At 35.0% G+C, this 17,614-nt stretch overlaps 1 protein-coding gene across 6 annotated transcripts in view; it reads right to left on the bottom strand.

Moving 5' to 3' along the window:
• NAV3 (neuron navigator 3) overlaps nt 1-17,614 on the bottom strand; it is an 820,281-nt gene that overhangs the window by 350,082 nt on the left and 452,585 nt on the right. For 3 of the 6 annotated variants that reach the window (XM_053894887.1, XM_053894886.1, XM_053894884.1), the window contains exon 1: nt 3,216-3,572. The exons of 1 other annotated variant lie outside the window; for it this stretch is intronic. In XM_053894887.1, the coding sequence (XP_053750862.1) occupies nt 3,216-3,458 (243 nt within the window). In that variant the 5' untranslated portion in view covers nt 3,459-3,572. Of the gene's footprint in view, nt 1-3,215; nt 3,574-17,614 lie in introns of those variants that run through there. 2 more of the 6 variants (XM_053894882.1, XM_053894883.1) reach the window with 2 other exon arrangements.

Here is a 17,614-nt window from a genome sequence, read left to right on the forward strand (position 1 = left end):
GTGCTAAGCTGTGACAAAAATAGAATCCCCTTTCTCAGCTTTAATCTCTAGATTCTTAAGTAAAATTTCCAAAGCAAAGTGACTCTCTTCCTTATTTGGATGAATGCCCAGGAAGAATGGAAAAACCAATCCATATGAAGAGAGGCACTGGAAAATTCAAAGACGTAAAGAAAGCAGAACAAGAGACATCTAGAGAAAACATAAGTCCTTGAGATATGGTGATGGAGTTTCCAAATTTATGTGGCACGGAATCTGGAACTAATGTTATTTATTTGGTAAAGGATAGTGAGACTAAGCATTCTGAACAACTGGGGACACCCAGGAAGGAGACATCTGGAAAATAGTAGCTAGATGGAACTACAATAGAAGAAGAAGAGGTGTCAACAATTGGAGAATGGAATGCCTGAATGAAAGAATTCTAAGACACCAGAAGTGACAAATTTACCAAGCAGTAAGCAGGATGGTGAATGTGTTGTATGTATGTAGTGGAGAGCCACAAGAAGAGGGGAGATCACTATGGAATTATTGCAATAATCAATAGGAAATGTAACAAGGGCCAGTAAATGAGACTGTGTATAAAGGAATAAACCCAAGCTCTAATATGGAGATAAACCCCCCAATTTCTAGCAAGTTATAGAATGTATATTGCCAGATATTAGATTAGGAATTCAAGATCAAGTAACTGGAATAGTGGTATTTACACTAATCAGTAACAAGAATAGGAGAAGGGAGTGCTGGATTGAAGACACATTTCTGACAGTCACATATAGATTTGTTTCCTCTAACCATACCATAAGGTTATCTGGTGCAAGGACTAGCAAAGTGCACCACATAAATGTTTCTTAATGATAGCCATCTACTGTGGGTACCGTACAGGGTCTCCTTTTCCTTAGAAATAGAACCCGTAATTTTTAGCTGGGCACATGGCTACCTAGAATAAACACTACATTTTTCAGTCTCCACTGCAGCTAGATAAGGCCTGGGAATGGTACACAGGCCAACTGGATGTGGAAGAATCCGTAATGAAACAGTAGGTGTCCTTCTAATTGAACAAAACTCAAATTATCCACCCAAGACTGAGAGATAGATGCCACAAACTGGTGATGGTGGGCAAAAGACAGAGATGGATTCCCTGACAATTGCATGAAGCCACTTTATCAGTTATGGACTGCTTACTTCCAAGTATTCTTTACATGAAAAAGAAATAAACTACTATGTTGTTTATCCTATTGTTATGTTTTCTACTCTTTGCAGTCAGATCTAATTATCTCTAATACAATGTCCTTGATCATTTTTGCTCTTTTCTTCAGTTCTATTTTTTCAAGGTTTATAAAATTCTTTAAATATACTTTTTTGTAACGTTGAGAAATATTCTGAAATGCTGACAAGTCATTCTTTAAATTTGTTTGAAAAAGTTTTTAATCTGATAAGTAGCATGTTAAAAAACATCCCATAAATACAACACTGCTTACCACAGAGGCTTATTGGAATATCAGATATGTGATTGATATGTGTGTTAGCCAAAGAGGTCAACCAAACTGGATTGAAAACAGTACTTATGGTACATAAGTCTTAGGCCAGGGGCATTTAGCAAAGTGGAAGTTTGACGAAACCTGCAGATGATAGCCATGGTCAGCAAAGAAAAAGGGCCTACCTATTCTTTCCATCTAATCCAGAGGAGTCGTTGTGGGTACACAGAACATTAGAACAGGCTTATAGGGTATTTGCTTTTAATTATCTGCATAAAGGTAGATATTTTTAGTCTTTTGTTGATAACTTATACTTCTCTACTTTTACCCTGAATTGCTTATATTGGACTAAGAACTATAAGCCTACAATCAATTATTTTTTAACTGATTTTTCTTGTGTGACTTTCTAATGTTTTCTTAAAACACAGAAGGAATAACATAACTTGAGAGCTACAAATACTTTAAAAATCATTCACTCTAAACCCTATATTTTATAGAGTAAATGATACAAAGAGACTAATGAATTTAACTAAATCTTTCTCAGAAGAATTATTCATTCATTGATTCATCCATTAATGTATTAATCCATTCAAATACTATTGAATTTTAGGCAGAAAGCACTAGGCAGAGGGAGCTGTAGCATAGCATAAATAGGGCCTTGCCATCTACATATTTTCACAGTGGGAATGGAAATAAATTATCCAGATAATTAAAACACAATGTAAATAAATGTGCCTTAAGGATTACTACAGGCAAAGAATCACAAGAGAGGAAAGGAGGGTAAGGGGTAGCTAGCAAAGACTTTAGGGAAAAAGTTGCATTTGGCTTTTCCTTAGAGGATTTGAACAGGTGGACGTTTCAGGCAAACGGGACGGCTTTCTTTTTAACTTGTAGATTTTATTTCAATATAAAGTTAGTTTTTTCTGAAGTCATTTGAAAATTACATTTGGGTGGGAAAGTAAAATCAAAGCATTTCCTAAGCCAGAGGTGAGAATGCTGACTTTGATTAACACTGCATTAAAAAGTGATGTTTATCAAGGTACAAATGAATCCCCCTAAAGTTCAGCAACTGAAAGACCCTGTTACCCCTCAGCATCTGGAGAAAACGTGCAGGATGGCTTACACACCAAGAGCTAGGAGCCACTGCTCCCAAAATATCATAAATTAAATGACTGAAAAAGATGTTAGTAATAAGTAAAACAGTAGGGTTTCAATTTACAAGTGAAAAATCCAGACAAATTTACAGTATCAAGGAAAACAATATTTCATTTTTTCATATTGCAATGAATTAAGCATTCTAAGATACATAACTTTCAAGCAGAAAGTGTTTAAACTGCAAATGACATTGAGAAAAAAGTCATGGCATCTATATGGATTTTTACAGATAAATCCTTCTTTTATACTATAATATGCATGAAAATAGGTCCCTCTTTTCTCATATTTGTGATTGGTTATGGTTATTAGAAATGAAGAAAAAAGATATCTAGGACTAACTAGGGGCTTTATCAAGAAGTACTCAGTGATAACAAACATGCATTTTCAGAGAAATTTGTTCATGACTTTTCTACAACTGTAAGTTATCAATACACTTTTACATATGCTAAATATTTAGCTGTTCAGTCATGCAAACTACTTACTTTCTTACTCCGGATTTCCTCTACCACTCCCCATTTCACAACAGGCTTTATATCCCACCTAAAAGGAAATTTGCATTCAAAAGTCTGCAAGTAACCTTCAGCCACTAACCTTACTGTCTTCTGTCTCCTTAGCTTTCTCTTGGAGGGGTTTCTTCTCTCCAAATTCACAGGTTGCTTTTAATGTGAGCTGACAAGAAAGCATTGAGCTCTCCGGTTCAGTAAGTTCCAAAGGTCTTGAAGAATAGGGCTGTGACCCAGTAGTGCCAAGATTTGGTATCAGAAGAGCAGTATGAGCAGGCTTTGACCCAACAGCTGGCTGTCTCAGTTTTGAGGCAACCCCAAGTACAGGCATGGCTTCTATAAAAGTATCTTCTTGCTGCCAAAGAAAATGCTTCTAACCTCAGTCTGGTAGACTCCAACTTTAGTATTTCCAGAACAAATACTTTAAACAAAACTAGCAGTCATCATGATTTAAAAAAAAAAAAAAAAAAAAACTAATAATATAACTTCCAGGAAGAGGCAAAACTTCCCTTCATCTTCAGTTAAGTATCTTTCTTTCTTGCTGGCTTGAATTCTCATATTCTCTCATCTCTCTCTCAACCTCTCTCTCTCTCTCTCTCTCTCTCTTTCTCTGTTCAGTGAGTCAGTGTCTATGTAATATTAAATACTCCTTTGGGGAGTAAACTTTTCTTGAAGGTAACTGCTACAAAGCTCCTTCTCTAGGATTAAAGAGCTCCTGCTTTTTTTCCCTCCTACCACGGCAGTCTGAGTCTGAGCACTGAGAATAAAGAAGTGGAGAGAAACAAAAGGAAACGTCCTCAGTCCAACTGTCAAGGCAGCCAAAAGACCACAATAGTGGAAGGACAGGAGTCCTTCCTGACTTCAGAAATAACCAGCCTATCTTCTCTTTTTAAAGAAAATCATATTTCCCCCAGTTTAAAAAAAAGAATGAACACGATTAATGGCCAAAACAAACAGCTGTTGGAAGAACTTTTAGCCCGGAAACAATCTCAGCAATGAAGCTGTTTGTCTGATTTCCAGCTATTTTTCACTACTGACAGCCATGAACCACGGTGCTCATTCTGTTTTATCCCATGAAATCAAGTTAAATTCATGCAATAGTGCAACTTGCCAAAGCTGTTAAATCAGCAGACTATACCTGCCTAGGTTATGAAAACACAGTAAATATGGACAGCAATCATATTTGCTATCAGTAATCATTGTTTCTAAATTTAACACCAATAGTGATAAAAAAAAAAAAAATTCACTGCTATTCCATGTAGGTGGAACGTACTACAGAGCAGTTACTGGACCAAGTACTTTATGTATTACCACATTTAGCCAATGAAATGACTCAAGAACACACACTTGTCTTCTCCACTACATAGAAAGGATAACCAAGACTCAGATTCTCTTAAATAACCTGACCAAAGTCATAGAATTAGGAACTGGAAGAGCCTTTACTACTTAGAGTAACTTCAAAAAACATCATAGAAACAACTTAAAATAATGCTGTTATTCGAGCTCTTCAGGTCCAAACTAAAATCCTAAGGTAATAAATACCCAAATATATATTCTGTGGCTACGAATAATGCTGCTTCTCTCCATAAAATTATTTTACTATGGTTAGATTATGTTCCATTTCTGGAAAAAAAAAAACATGTCAGGAACTATAACAAAAGCAAGGGGTACATTTTTAAAAAAACATCTGTCATGAATGCATTATTGTCTGTAAAGTAGTTGCACTTAGATAAGTTTCTCTGTCATTCCGTAAATATAATATTTATGTGACGGTGTTGAGATTTCAACAGCAATTTCCTATCTAGTAATAGGAATTCACTTAGTTCAGATTCCTCATGTTTCTGTTGAAGAATCTAAAAGACACAGGTGGACTCCTTTTTTCTTTTTTTTTTAAATTTTTTTAATGTTTATTAATTTTTGAGAGCGAGACAGAGTGCAAGTGGGGGAGAAGCAGAGAGAGAGAGAGGGAGACACAGAAACTGAAGCAGGCTCCAGGCTCTGAGCTGGAGGTCAAACCCACGAACCTCAAGATCTTGACCTGAGCTGAAGTCAGATGCTTAATTGACTGAGCCACCCAGGCGCCCCTTCATTTTTTTCTTTATTTAGAAAATCTCTGTTCTATTCATTAAATATATTAAGAATTAGTAATATTGCAAGAGAAGTTCATAGAAAAATGAGTGGACATTTAATGCACATTCAATAAATGGTAGCAATTACAAGAATCATAACTATTACTGTAGAAAACACCTCTTTAGAGTCAATTATTTTCTTTCTCTACTGTTTCCAGCTCTATAAAATATTAAATAACTTTAAGTAAGAAGCAGTAATTTACAGATAAAAGCTAATAACTAAAGTTGAATTTATATGTTCTTTTGATATACGCATAGAAGAAATTCAAATACGAGTTAGAAATCTTGCCAACTTTAAAAAAGAAAGTAACTCAAGTGGGATTTAATGGTATAATAAGAAACAAATACAACACTAGTGGGAATGAGAAACAAAGTGATCCCTCTGAGGAAGTAAGTTACTTTATAATTAACAAACCATTTAACACACTGTCCCTTCCAAAGACTATAAAATACTGCAAAGCTGAAGATGTTCATGTTCCTGAAATAGGGGTTTAAAGTAAATAAGAACATATATGTATTGTGGGGCGCTTGTGTGGCTCAGTCAGTTAAGCGTCCAACTTTGGCTCAGGTCATGATCTCCCAGTTCGTGAGTTCAAGCCCTGCATCAGGCTCTGTGTTGACAGCTCCAAGCTTGGAGCCAGCTTCAGATTCTGTGTCTCCACCTCTCTCTCTCTCTCCCTCTCAGAAATAAACATTAAGAAAAAGGTATATGCATCTTGAAATCCCCACATTGCAGACAAAATGGCATAACCAAAATAATAAAACTTGTGGGAAAAATAGGTTCTGGGAAGACCAATAAAACATGCAACTTTGGGAACAGATCACTAGCAAAAATAATATTGGTACCTTGGAAGACAATTTGGACCACCCAAGCAAGCAGTCCAGCCCAGAGTTTAAAAAAAATACAATTGATAAGAAGTGATGATAATACTTTATTAGAATTGGTGGGAAAAATCTAGGTGGAAGGCAAACTCTGAGCCAATAGGCTCGCCCGTGAAACAGGCACAGGGGGCAGTACAGTCTGCAAATATTTGAGAACCGCACAAGACGAGGGGTATGTACCTCTGGCTAGGGAGCCCCAAATGCACAGACACTTGTTTTTGTTTGTTTGTTTTGTTTTGTTTTTAATTTTCTTAAAACCAAAAGGAATCCTGTTGACTCTTCAGTATCAAACTTAAGGACTTCTTCTCCTGCCCAAGGTTATAATTTAACTCTATTCTGCCTCCTTTGGACTAGAATAAATCATAGTTAAGGCTATGCAACTTCTACATTATACCAGCATAATTCTATTTACCAACTGCAAATGAGCTCGGTGGTATTTTAGAAACATATGCTGGAGCAGAACATGCTATAATTCCCGATATAATCAAATTGGAAAAAAAGTATTTACATTCAATAAGATGTCTTTTCACTTTGAAACACCTTTTGCTTATTGGATAATATCATTTCCCTGAAAGACAGGGTTGAAAACAGTTCCCACCGTTGACTAATTCTATGAAATAACACCTACACCAAGAGCAACAAAAGCAAATTAACTTATTCTAGAGAATGAATTGCGTGCCAGGAGTAGTCATCACATTCCATCCTAAAAGAACATCACCTTTAAATAGGAGACAAAGGTCCAGAAAAGTTAGACACTTAGCTTAAAGTCACAGAAAAAGGGGTTTCTCAAACTGGGTTCAACAAACCACCACCTGGAATGCTTGCTAAACATACAGATTACTGGATTCATCCTAAACCCACCAAATAAGAATCATGAGGGCAAGGGAGAAAATCTGACAATAGAATTTAAATAAACTGATTCTCCCAGACACTAAACTTCAAGATCTCTATTTTAGAGGATTAGTAGATTGACAGTTCAGGGAAAAGGCTAAAGTTATATCGCCTGGAGTCAAATCCCTGTTTCCTCACCTGCTAGCTATATGAACTTGCAAGTTGCTATGCCTCAGTTTCATCATCTACAAAATGGGAAAAAATAATTTTGCTTCTTTTACAACATAGCTGTGAGACTTAAAAGAAATAAATGTATGAAGTCATTAGAACAGAATCCACCACATAAAAAATGGCCAATAAATGTTGGCCATTAATGTGGTAAGACATATAATGACCCTGAGAATTACTGAGGTAAGGTCAAAAAGCATAAGTAAAAAATTTTGTCAGGATCATAAGGGTCACCAGAACTGAACTCGGGGGGGGGGGGGAAATCTGGAAAATTAAAATGAGATAAATTACTTGTCATTTTCCCAAAACATACGACCTTCCAAAATCAAGGTAGAGTTTTAGGCAATAAGAGAATTCCAACCTGGCTAAATTTTAACATGAGTTATTTTAAAAATACATAACAAAACCTCATGAATTACAATTTACGAACTACTATTTATTTATAAGAGAGAAAGAAAAAATAACCGACTATCAAACAACATCAAGAAAATTCTTGCTAAAAGAAAAACATAGGACTGGTTAGTCAACTCAGATGTTTGCTAAAATAAGAGAGTCACATTCCTATTTTTAACAGCTTGACTAAAGTAAAAATTACACGTAAAATTCAACAATTCTAAAGAAATAATTCAATTTAACCAGAACCAGAGCAAGATTGGAAAATTTCCTTCATCCCCAAAAGGATCTCTCATGTCCCCTTATAGGCAATGCTCCAGTGTCAACTCAAGCAACCAAAGAGATGTGCTCGGACACAAGTTTTGTTTTTTATAGGAATCCATTTAATTAAAATTAGGCAGTCTTTTAGTGTCTGGCCTTTTTCACTTTGCATAATGCTTTTGAGATTTATCCATGCTATGTGTATCAATGATCCTTCTTTTGTATGGCAGAGATGTGTTCCATTGTGAAGATATGGCACAGCTTGTTTATGAGATGGGAGACATTGTGAATAAAGCTCTATGAATATTTGAATATGTTTTGCATTTATGTTTATAATTTCTTATGGATATATAATTCAGAGGTGATTGCTGGCTTATTAGATTAGTATATATTAAATGGTGTAAAAAACTGCCAAACCGTTTTCCAAAACATGGCATTTTGAACTTCCACTAGCAATGGATAGTTGTCAGTTGTACACATACTCATCAGTACTTCATACTGTTAAGTCTCTAAAGTTAGCCATTCTAGTGAGGTGCAGTGGTATATAAGAACAGTTTTAATTTAAACTCTTCTAATAACTTATTTCTGTTGAATATATTTTTATGTTTTTTTGTCATGTAATCCATATAGCATCTTTCATGAAATGTCTGTTCAAAATGTTTGCTCTTTTTTTTTTTATCTTATTATTGAGTTTAAACAGCTCTTTACATATTTTGGATACACATCCTTTCTTAGATATACATTTCAAAAATATTTTCTCCCAGTTTGCAGATTGTCTTGTTTAAGAGAAAATTCTCGGTATATTTCTCACGTTTTTTCAATCGTGTTACCAGAGGCCATAACTAACTGTACTTTTATGCTGAACTATGTTTTCATGAATTTTGCTTGTTTTCAAGCAAATAAGCTTGGAAGATAGACAAAAATAGCCTTGAAAGATAAAGATGATGTTTCCCTCTGGAGCAAAGAACAGGCTTATTTTCTGCCCATTATACTAAACATAATGCCTCCCTCCAGATAAAAATGTCAGGAAGCTTTGCTCATAACTAATCATAAAAGATTTGTGTTCCCTAGACTCAAAGTTTCTCTTCTATAACCCAGTGCAGTGCAGGTGAGACATCATCTAGTCCTTGTCACATTGTCCTATAGAAACTGGGGCTTGAGGAACCTGTACAAAAAGATGTGATACTCTGGCCACCGCTGTTGCTGTAAGTAATAAATCATCCCTGGTCTCTAAGGGAGGACTTTACTCCCTTCTGCCAAGTAGAGTGTTTCAGGACTCAGTGGCACTTTTTGTGAAGATACACCACATTAACTTACTAGTTTGCAAACAGAGTAAAATCTCAAACCCTTCATAGTTTTTGACATGTTAATATTGTTTTTTTTGACAATGCCGTCAGTTTCTGCTTTATGTGTTCTAAAGCTTTATCATTAGCTTTATACTCATTTAAGATTATTATTTCCTTTTGATGAATTGACTCCTTTAACATATATGATGACAAGTCCTCCTTTATATTTGTTAATATTTCTTATTATAAAGTTTATTTTGGCAATATATGATGTTTCTTTTCATAAGTGTTTGGTATCAATTTTCCATCCTTTTACTTTAAATATGTATCTTTATACTTAAAAGTGGATTTCCAGTAGATGATGCATACTTCATCCTATTCTTTTATTCTTTCTGATAATCTGTGCTTTTTAAATGGAGTACTTAAGCCATTTCAAATTCGTGTAACTATGAATATGATTGGTTTAAGTCTACCATATACCATTAGTTTTCTATTTGTTTTTATTCTTTTTCCCCTTTATTCTTTTGATCAATTCAATGTGTTTTTTTTTCTTTTTTTATAAATTTAAATTGTATTTAGTTAACATACAGTGCAATTAATGTTGGTTTCAAGAGTAGAATTCAGTGATTCATCACTTACATACAACACCCAGTGCTTATCACAAGTGCCCTCCTTAATACCCATCACCCATCTAGCCCATCTCCCACTCAAGTGCCTCCATCAAACCAGAGTTTGTTCTCTATCATTTAGACTCCTGGGGTGCCTGGGTGGTTCAGTCAGCTAAGTATCTGACTCTTGGTTTAGGCTCAGGTCATAATCTCATGGTTTGTGAGTTCAAGCCCTACATTGGGCTCTAGGCTGACAGTGAGAAGCCTGCTTGAGATTCTCTCTCTTTCTCTGCCCCTCCCCCACTTCCTCTCTCTCTCTCTCTCTCTCTCTCTCTCTCAAAAATTAACATTAAAAACAAGAAGTTTCTTTTGGTTTGTTTCCCTCTCTTCTCTTTTTTCCTCCACTTTCTGTATGTTCATGTTTTGTTTCTTAAATTCCAGATAGGAGTGAAATGATGTAGTATCTGTCTTTCTCTGACTGATTTATTTCACTTAGCATAATACATTATAGCTCCACCCACATCATTGTAAATGGCAAGATTTCATTCTTTTCGATGGTTGAGCATTGTTCCATTGTGCGTGATACACATTGATAGACACATATCACACCTTCCTTATCCATTCATTAGTTGATGGATATTTCCATAGTTTGGCTATTGTTGATAATGTTGCTAAAAAAATTGGAGTGCATATACCCCCTCAAATCTGTATTTTTGTATCCTTTGGGTAAATGCCTAGTAATGCAACTGCTGGATTATAGGGTAGTTCGATTTTTAGTTTCTTGAGGAACCTCCATACTGTTCTCAGAGTGGCTGCACCACTTTGCATTCCTGCCAACAGTGCAATAGGGTTCCCCTTTCTCCTCATTCTCACCAACATCTGCTGTTTCTTGTTTGTTAATTTTAGTTATTCTGACAGGTATGAGGTGGTATTGTGGTATTTCCCTGAAGATGAGTGACACTGAGTATCTTTTCATTTGTCTCTAGCCCTCTGGGATGTCTTCTTTGGAAAAGTGTCTATTCATGTTTGCTGCCGATTTCTTCATTGGATTATCTGTTTTTGGGGTGTTGGGTTTGATAAGTTCTTTATAGATTTTAGATAATAACCCTTTATCAGATATGCCCCTTGCAAATTTCTCCCATTCTGTAGGCTGACTTTAGTTTTGCTGACTGTTTCTTTCACTGTGAAGAAGCTTTTTGTCTAGATGAAGTCCAAATAGTTTGTGTTTGCTTTTGTTTCTCTTGCCTTTGGTGATGTCTAGTAAGAAGTTGCTCTGCCTGAGGTCAAAGAGGTTTCTGCCTGTGTTCTCCTCTAGGATTTTGATGGTTTCTGTGTCACATTTAGGTCTTTCATCCATTTTGAGTTTGGTTTTGTATGTGGTATAAGAAATGGTCCAGTTTCATTATTCTGCATGTCACCATCCAGTTTTCGCAGCACCATTTGTTGAAGAGATGGGTCTTTTATCCACTGGATATTCTTTCTTACTTTATCAAAGATTAGTTTACCATATCATTGTGGGACAATTTCTGGGTTGGATCAATTTAGTGTTTTAAACTAAGTTAGCAATTTTCCTTCTTCAGTATTTTAAAGATGCCAGTGTATCGTTTTTAACTTGCATAGTTTCCAATGAGAAGTCTGTTGTATTTCTGATCTCTGTTCCTCTCTATGTATTGTGGCTATTTTATCCAGTTTCTGTTAATATTTTTTTCTTTACCTAATTTTTATATATTTCTTCTGTTTTGTGTTCACTGAACTTCTTTATAGTTTTCTCAAATAGGAGAAATTTTTGACAATTATTTCTAAAAATATTGGTCTACTTCCCTCTTCCTTTCTGGGGCTCTAATTACACATGTGTTGGACCATTTGCTTTTCTTCCATAGGTTACTAATATTATGTTTATTCTTTAAACCTTTTTAACGCTCTTTTATTCATTTTGCATTCATTAATTTCTGCTGTTATGTTTTCAAGTTCACTTTACTTTTCAAATCTTTACTTCTATAATACTTAATCTGTTTTAAGCTTATCTAGTGAATTTTATTTCAGATAATGCATTTTTCAACTCTAGAAGCTCTACACGGTGTCTTTTATATTTAACATTTCTCTTCTCATCATATTTATGTTCTCTTCTACCTTCTTGAATTTAGAGGCATATTTATAATATGTGTTTAATTGTCTTGTCCATTGATTTCATCATCTCTTTAATTTTCACACGTTTCTATTAATGGATTTTTTCTTTCCTTCCTTCCTTCCTTCCTTCCTTCCTTCCTTCCTTCCTTCCCTCCTTCCTTCTTTCCTTCCTTTCTTTCTTTTTCCCTTTTGGATATGAGTCATTGATACACTGTAATATTTTACTGCATGTTAGGCATTTTTACTGCATGTTCTGTGCTGGATTTCAAGGCGTGTTTGACTTTGTAATAGTACACAATTCAGCCACTATTGAGATCTTCTTATAAGCTATGTTAAAGAAGGCATAGAGGAGCTTATTGTTTAGAGCTAATGTAACTCCACTCCCAAGTAAATATACTTTTTTCAACTCTAACAAATGCCTGAAGACTTAATTGGTCTCTCTACTTTAGCTAGGGGGAAATACCATGTATTCCTAGACTTGTGTGAGTTCTTGGAATGGTTTATCATCTGTTTTTCTGGTGCTTTCTTCCTTGGTCTTCTTATTTCCTCTCAGACATGTACAATTATGTCCTCTATGAAACAGTGGAGGAAACATCTAAGTTTTGAGTGTTCATTCTCATTCTCTCATTCTTTCTCTCTCTCTCCATAGTTCCTTCCTTTCTAGTAATGTGCCTGAAAAAATTTAGACCTCTAGACTACCCTTAACTTTGATTTCAATCTCTATATTCAAGCACAACTCCCGGACTTCATTTAAATTTTCCATCCCTACTGTGTGATCTGGATAGTGTCTCCAGAAATTCAGCTGATACAATAATAGGATTCTCCTTTTATTATCCTTCTTTCATGGATCATAGACCTATGCTATCTTTTGTCCAATGGCTGCATAATGTTGTGTTATATACTTTGGCCAGATGCTAGTTTTTTGTTTTTTTTTTTTTTTTAATTTTTTTTTTTAACGTTTATTTATTTTTGAGACAGAGAGAGACAGAGCATGAGCGGGGGAGGGTCAGAGAGAGAGGGAGACACAGAATCGGAAGCAGGCTCCAGGCTCTGAGCTGTCAGCACAGAGCCCGATGCGGGGCTCGAACTCACGGACCGTGAGATCATGACCTGAGCTGAAGTCGGACGCTTAACCGACCAAGCCACCCAGGCGCCCCCAGATGCTAGTTTTTTAATGTATGAGAATATATCAGATCCCTGTTAATCTACAATGGTTAGAAGCATAAGTAAAGAGTTATACTCCTAATTCTTATTTTTCTCCAATCCATCCTGAAAACATTGGGTGTTACTAGTTTTCACTTTAGACCTCAAAAACCTCCATTGGTTTGTTAGTTTCCTTCACCTAGCTAAGAACTTCCCATAAACCTTAGAGAAGAAATATTTTGTACTAACAGCTTGCAAAGTGTTTGACTGACTGAATCAGATAGGCTTCCAAATCTAATGAGAAAATTAAAATTAAAAAAATAATATAAGACATAGTGAGCATGGAGTTAAAACAGTTCTCCAGACTTGTCTTGAAACACTTAAAACACCGAGGTCTATTTTAGAATATCTCTTGCCAGAACCCCCATTGGCATCATTTTTTTTCAGGGATCTGGGAAAAATTTGATACATACAGAAGTATTAGCCATACAGTATATTTAAGGGGGCAATAAGCCAAGATATGCCTTTATTATAGTATTGAGCAGGGGGAAAGAAGGTAAGCCAGCTGTCTAAAACATAAAGGCAGGTGATGAATACAAAGAAGCCAATAATAAAACAGTTAATGGACATTTGGAAATGCACATGATGCCCATTAAAATGAGGAACAATTCAGGAAAGGTGGAAGCTGGTTATATCTGCTCTACAGCATACATTTACCATCTTACAGGCTTCCTTACAATATGCTACTGATGCAGTTAATTGAGCAAATAAAATTCATCAAATTCAGAAGGCCGCTTAACCATGAAGCATAATGAAAAGCAAATGTAGTGAGCTTTGAAATGGCATTGCATGTTATACTCTCTCTTTTAGAATATCATCCCCCAGAGTCAAAAATACATACATCTGGAGAAAGGACAGCTATTTTATTAAAACAAAATCTATTCGATAGTCTTGCCAGATAAATTTCAGGGCCCCAACAAGGCAGTAGATCTTACAAATCTAAAGAAACTCTCAAAAAGGACATTGACAACTTTTAAAATAGTTACACTTGAAGGAACTATTCTTGTTGGCATATATGTACAAAAAGACATTGCACTAAAAAGATAAATAAGAGCACCTTAACCCAAATCATGAGAGCTTGGTCCTGGAAAGTGCAGCCAAATAATTTTAGCCATAACAATATATAAAATAGTGTTTTATGAAAGTATCTTTTTCACTACTGTTCCCTTGCCACTTTTATTATTTTTAGCTTAGCTTTGAATATTATATATAAATAAGACTTGGTGAAAATAAAAAGGAATGACACACCAAAATATAACTGCTTAAAAGGTAAAAATAAAAGTGTTGGTTGCAAAGGTTGTACCTTATAGTTGTGAAGAATTTTTAGGAAAATCACGTGGAACATTGCACATTCTCACATCCCAAGAACCCTAGGCCAGGCAATATAACCATCACCCTTATTCTTTCAGAGTAAAAATGTTAACTATTCTGTTTCACTTCAGATATACTGACGGTGCCTCAGGTTCCTTTTAGGAACTGAAAAGAAATATTTTCTTAAGTTTTCTTTTTAGGCTATTTATTTTCAAGTTTTAACCCAGGGTAGGAATATAATCACCTGTAATTTCCACCCCAAAGATGAATTAAATGAATTGTTGCCTGTGATCAGAAGATATTTCCCTTAGTTGCAGCAAAGGGAATTTTAGGTTTGCTAACATTCATATCCATTCTACAAGACCACCCAGAAAACCCACTCGAACCAACAGCTTCACAAAGGTGGTCTTTATCAACTCATGCAACATTTTCCTGCGAACTCTGGGGATATTTCGAAATAGCTGTGTGCACGGGGCCAGAAGAGTGGGGAAGGAGGAGGCTATTGAGAGATTCAGCAGGATAACTTCTTATTCAACCTACCTAAGACATGGAAATAAGAATGGGGGATTAGAAAGTGTGAAAAGGAAAGCATGGGGTCTACTAACTAACGTCCTACTATTCTGAGTGTTTTATTCAGCTGCTTGGTCAGCAACATAAAATTACAAATGCATTATAGGCATGTTTATTCCACTGGGCAAAAATAGTGATCCAAGGCCACCACTTGTGGTTCTCGTACCTTCTACATCTGGAGTGGTGCAGGGCACATTATTCTCAGCTGTATACAATGGCCTTATTTTCAATAGGCCAGAAAGAAAATGAGACCAATAACTGAGAACCATGCTTCTCTATCAGGAACATTTAATCCATTAGATTTAGAAATATGCAGAAAATAGACCATAAAAAGATGCAAGCTTCAAGTATACCCTTAAAAGAAAAAAAAAATCTGAATGAATGAATGAATGAATTCAAAGTGTTCCTCTTACTTTTTATCTGCCTTCACCAGAATAGTTGTCTTTAAAGATTTTTTTTTACTGACATTATCATCCTGACCTCGCCATCTGTTTTCTTTGCCAGTTTTTTCACTAAAATGTTGATGTCCACATATATACATTCCCTTCGTTTCCATATTGTCTGAGTCTCAAGGGTTCCTTTTCTTGAAATTTCACAAAGAAAGGATGATTACTGACAGCAGTAGAGACTGCTGTCTCTTCTTATATATACTTTGCTTATTGGTTTTATGAACAACACGTATGTTACCCTAAAATATCTTCCTCTTTCCTGTTTTAAATGCTTGAAAAGTAAAAATAACTGAATAGAAAAGAATAATGTTGAAAAATATGAGACATTTCTGTAAAGATGACTTTTAATTGAGGAAATTTTTTATCACTATCAAGATAAGATATATAGAATGAATACATATATATATATATGTGTATATATATATATATATATATATATATATATATATTCAAATATATTCATTCTATATAGAGTTTTTAACAAAGTTGTAATTTTAGGCTAAGACTATGAGTTTTGTTTGTTTGTTTTGTTTTCTTAATTTTTTACCCTGCACCCATATTTGCTTGCTATATATTTTTACAACATTCTGTTTCTTATTCCCCTACAATGCTTCCACAAATTATTTATAAGCTTTAGAGGGTGGGCAAGGATGAGGATAGAAAAAAAATGGATAACTAAGGTTGGTAATCCAAAATTTCATTCTATTTTTCTTTATTCAATAGCTAAATTTTTTAATTAATTGGAGAGAGTCCACAAACTTACAAGAAATGAGAATGAAGAAAAAAAATGCTGATAATCTGCTATTAAGTAGCTGGTGATAAACTAGATTTTCATCTAATACAAGAGGAAGTTCAACTCTTACTAACCTCAGCTTAAAATTCTCATGATTAGTCAACTCTTGTACTTTCAGGATGAGTAGCATATGTATACCATAGTTTTGTTAGTATTCAGTTCAGGCATGAAGGCAAAAGGAGTGAGGTGAGGGAGAACCACTAAAAATATTTAGAAGATTCCCACTGGCCTCATAAAAAGTTCCCAGATACATCTATAGCTGCCATGAGTCTTCTCTTTGCCAAGTTCTATAATAGCAACAAGAAGCTTTGAAATCAATCAATTCCACTATCACTGACAGATACCGCCTTAGTCACTGGAAAGGCCTGCAATGGATTTTAAGGATATGGAGGAAATTTGCACAGCCAAAATAAAATGAAATAAAGTACCATTCGATTTGCTGAAAATGGTATGGGCTGAAATCTATCAACAATGGGTACAAAACAGATCACATGTGAACTTGGAATATAGATTTAGGAAAATAAGCAATTTGCTAAGTTTGAAAATAATATAGCTTTTCATTAATTAAACTTGGCTACTAATAGGTATATTTATTTTCATACTCTTTATCATAAATAAAATAAAAATATATTTCTGGAATTGACAGGACAAAAGTTTCTTCTTTCAGATGCATGTAGGATGAAAGGTGAAATGTCAAAAATGAAAAATAATCTATTATTTCTCCTCTCCTATCAACACTTGCTGATGGACACCATCAGATACTAACCTACATTCTTGCAAATATAATGATTTATTCCAGACTTTCCTAACAGAAGTGTTAACTTTTACATGAGACCTTTGAAAACAAATGGTGTTAGCATTCATATACTCTTATTCCTGGGGACAACACAGCCAACTTTCCACACTTTCTGACAAAAAACAGGCAAACAAAGCAAAACAAAATTCTTTGAACAAACATAAATGGAAAGTTTCATAATTCTAATTGGATGGGATAGATTCTTCTCCCATAAAGCCAATTTCCCTGTTTCCTATTAAACATTAAAACTGCTCCTTAGAAATATATCATTTTCATAGGACAGTTTTAAAAACCATGCCTGAAAGTATGTGCATTCTAGAAGTTTTATATCTGTAATTCTTTCTGAAATAATGGCATATTTGCATTTTCTACTGTACATATTCCAGATTCTCATGAAACAAGATATTTGGGATTTCTCTGAGAATAACACTAGGAAAAATAAATTCAATTGTATGTCTTACTAAGAGTTATTTAAATTATTAAACTCTCATTTCCTTTGAAATTGCCTTTTGTTTATATTCATCAAGAAGGAATCCTTAACTTTCTCCTGCGCGCTCTCTCTCTCTCTCTCTCTCTCACACTCACACACACACACACACACACACCCTAGTTTCTACACA

This window comes from Panthera pardus, unplaced genomic scaffold (genome assembly GCF_024362965.1).
Source record: "Panthera pardus isolate Hobbes unplaced genomic scaffold, ASM2436296v1 HiC_scaffold_6, whole genome shotgun sequence".
Classification (NCBI taxonomy): Eukaryota; Metazoa; Chordata; class Mammalia; order Carnivora; family Felidae; genus Panthera; species Panthera pardus.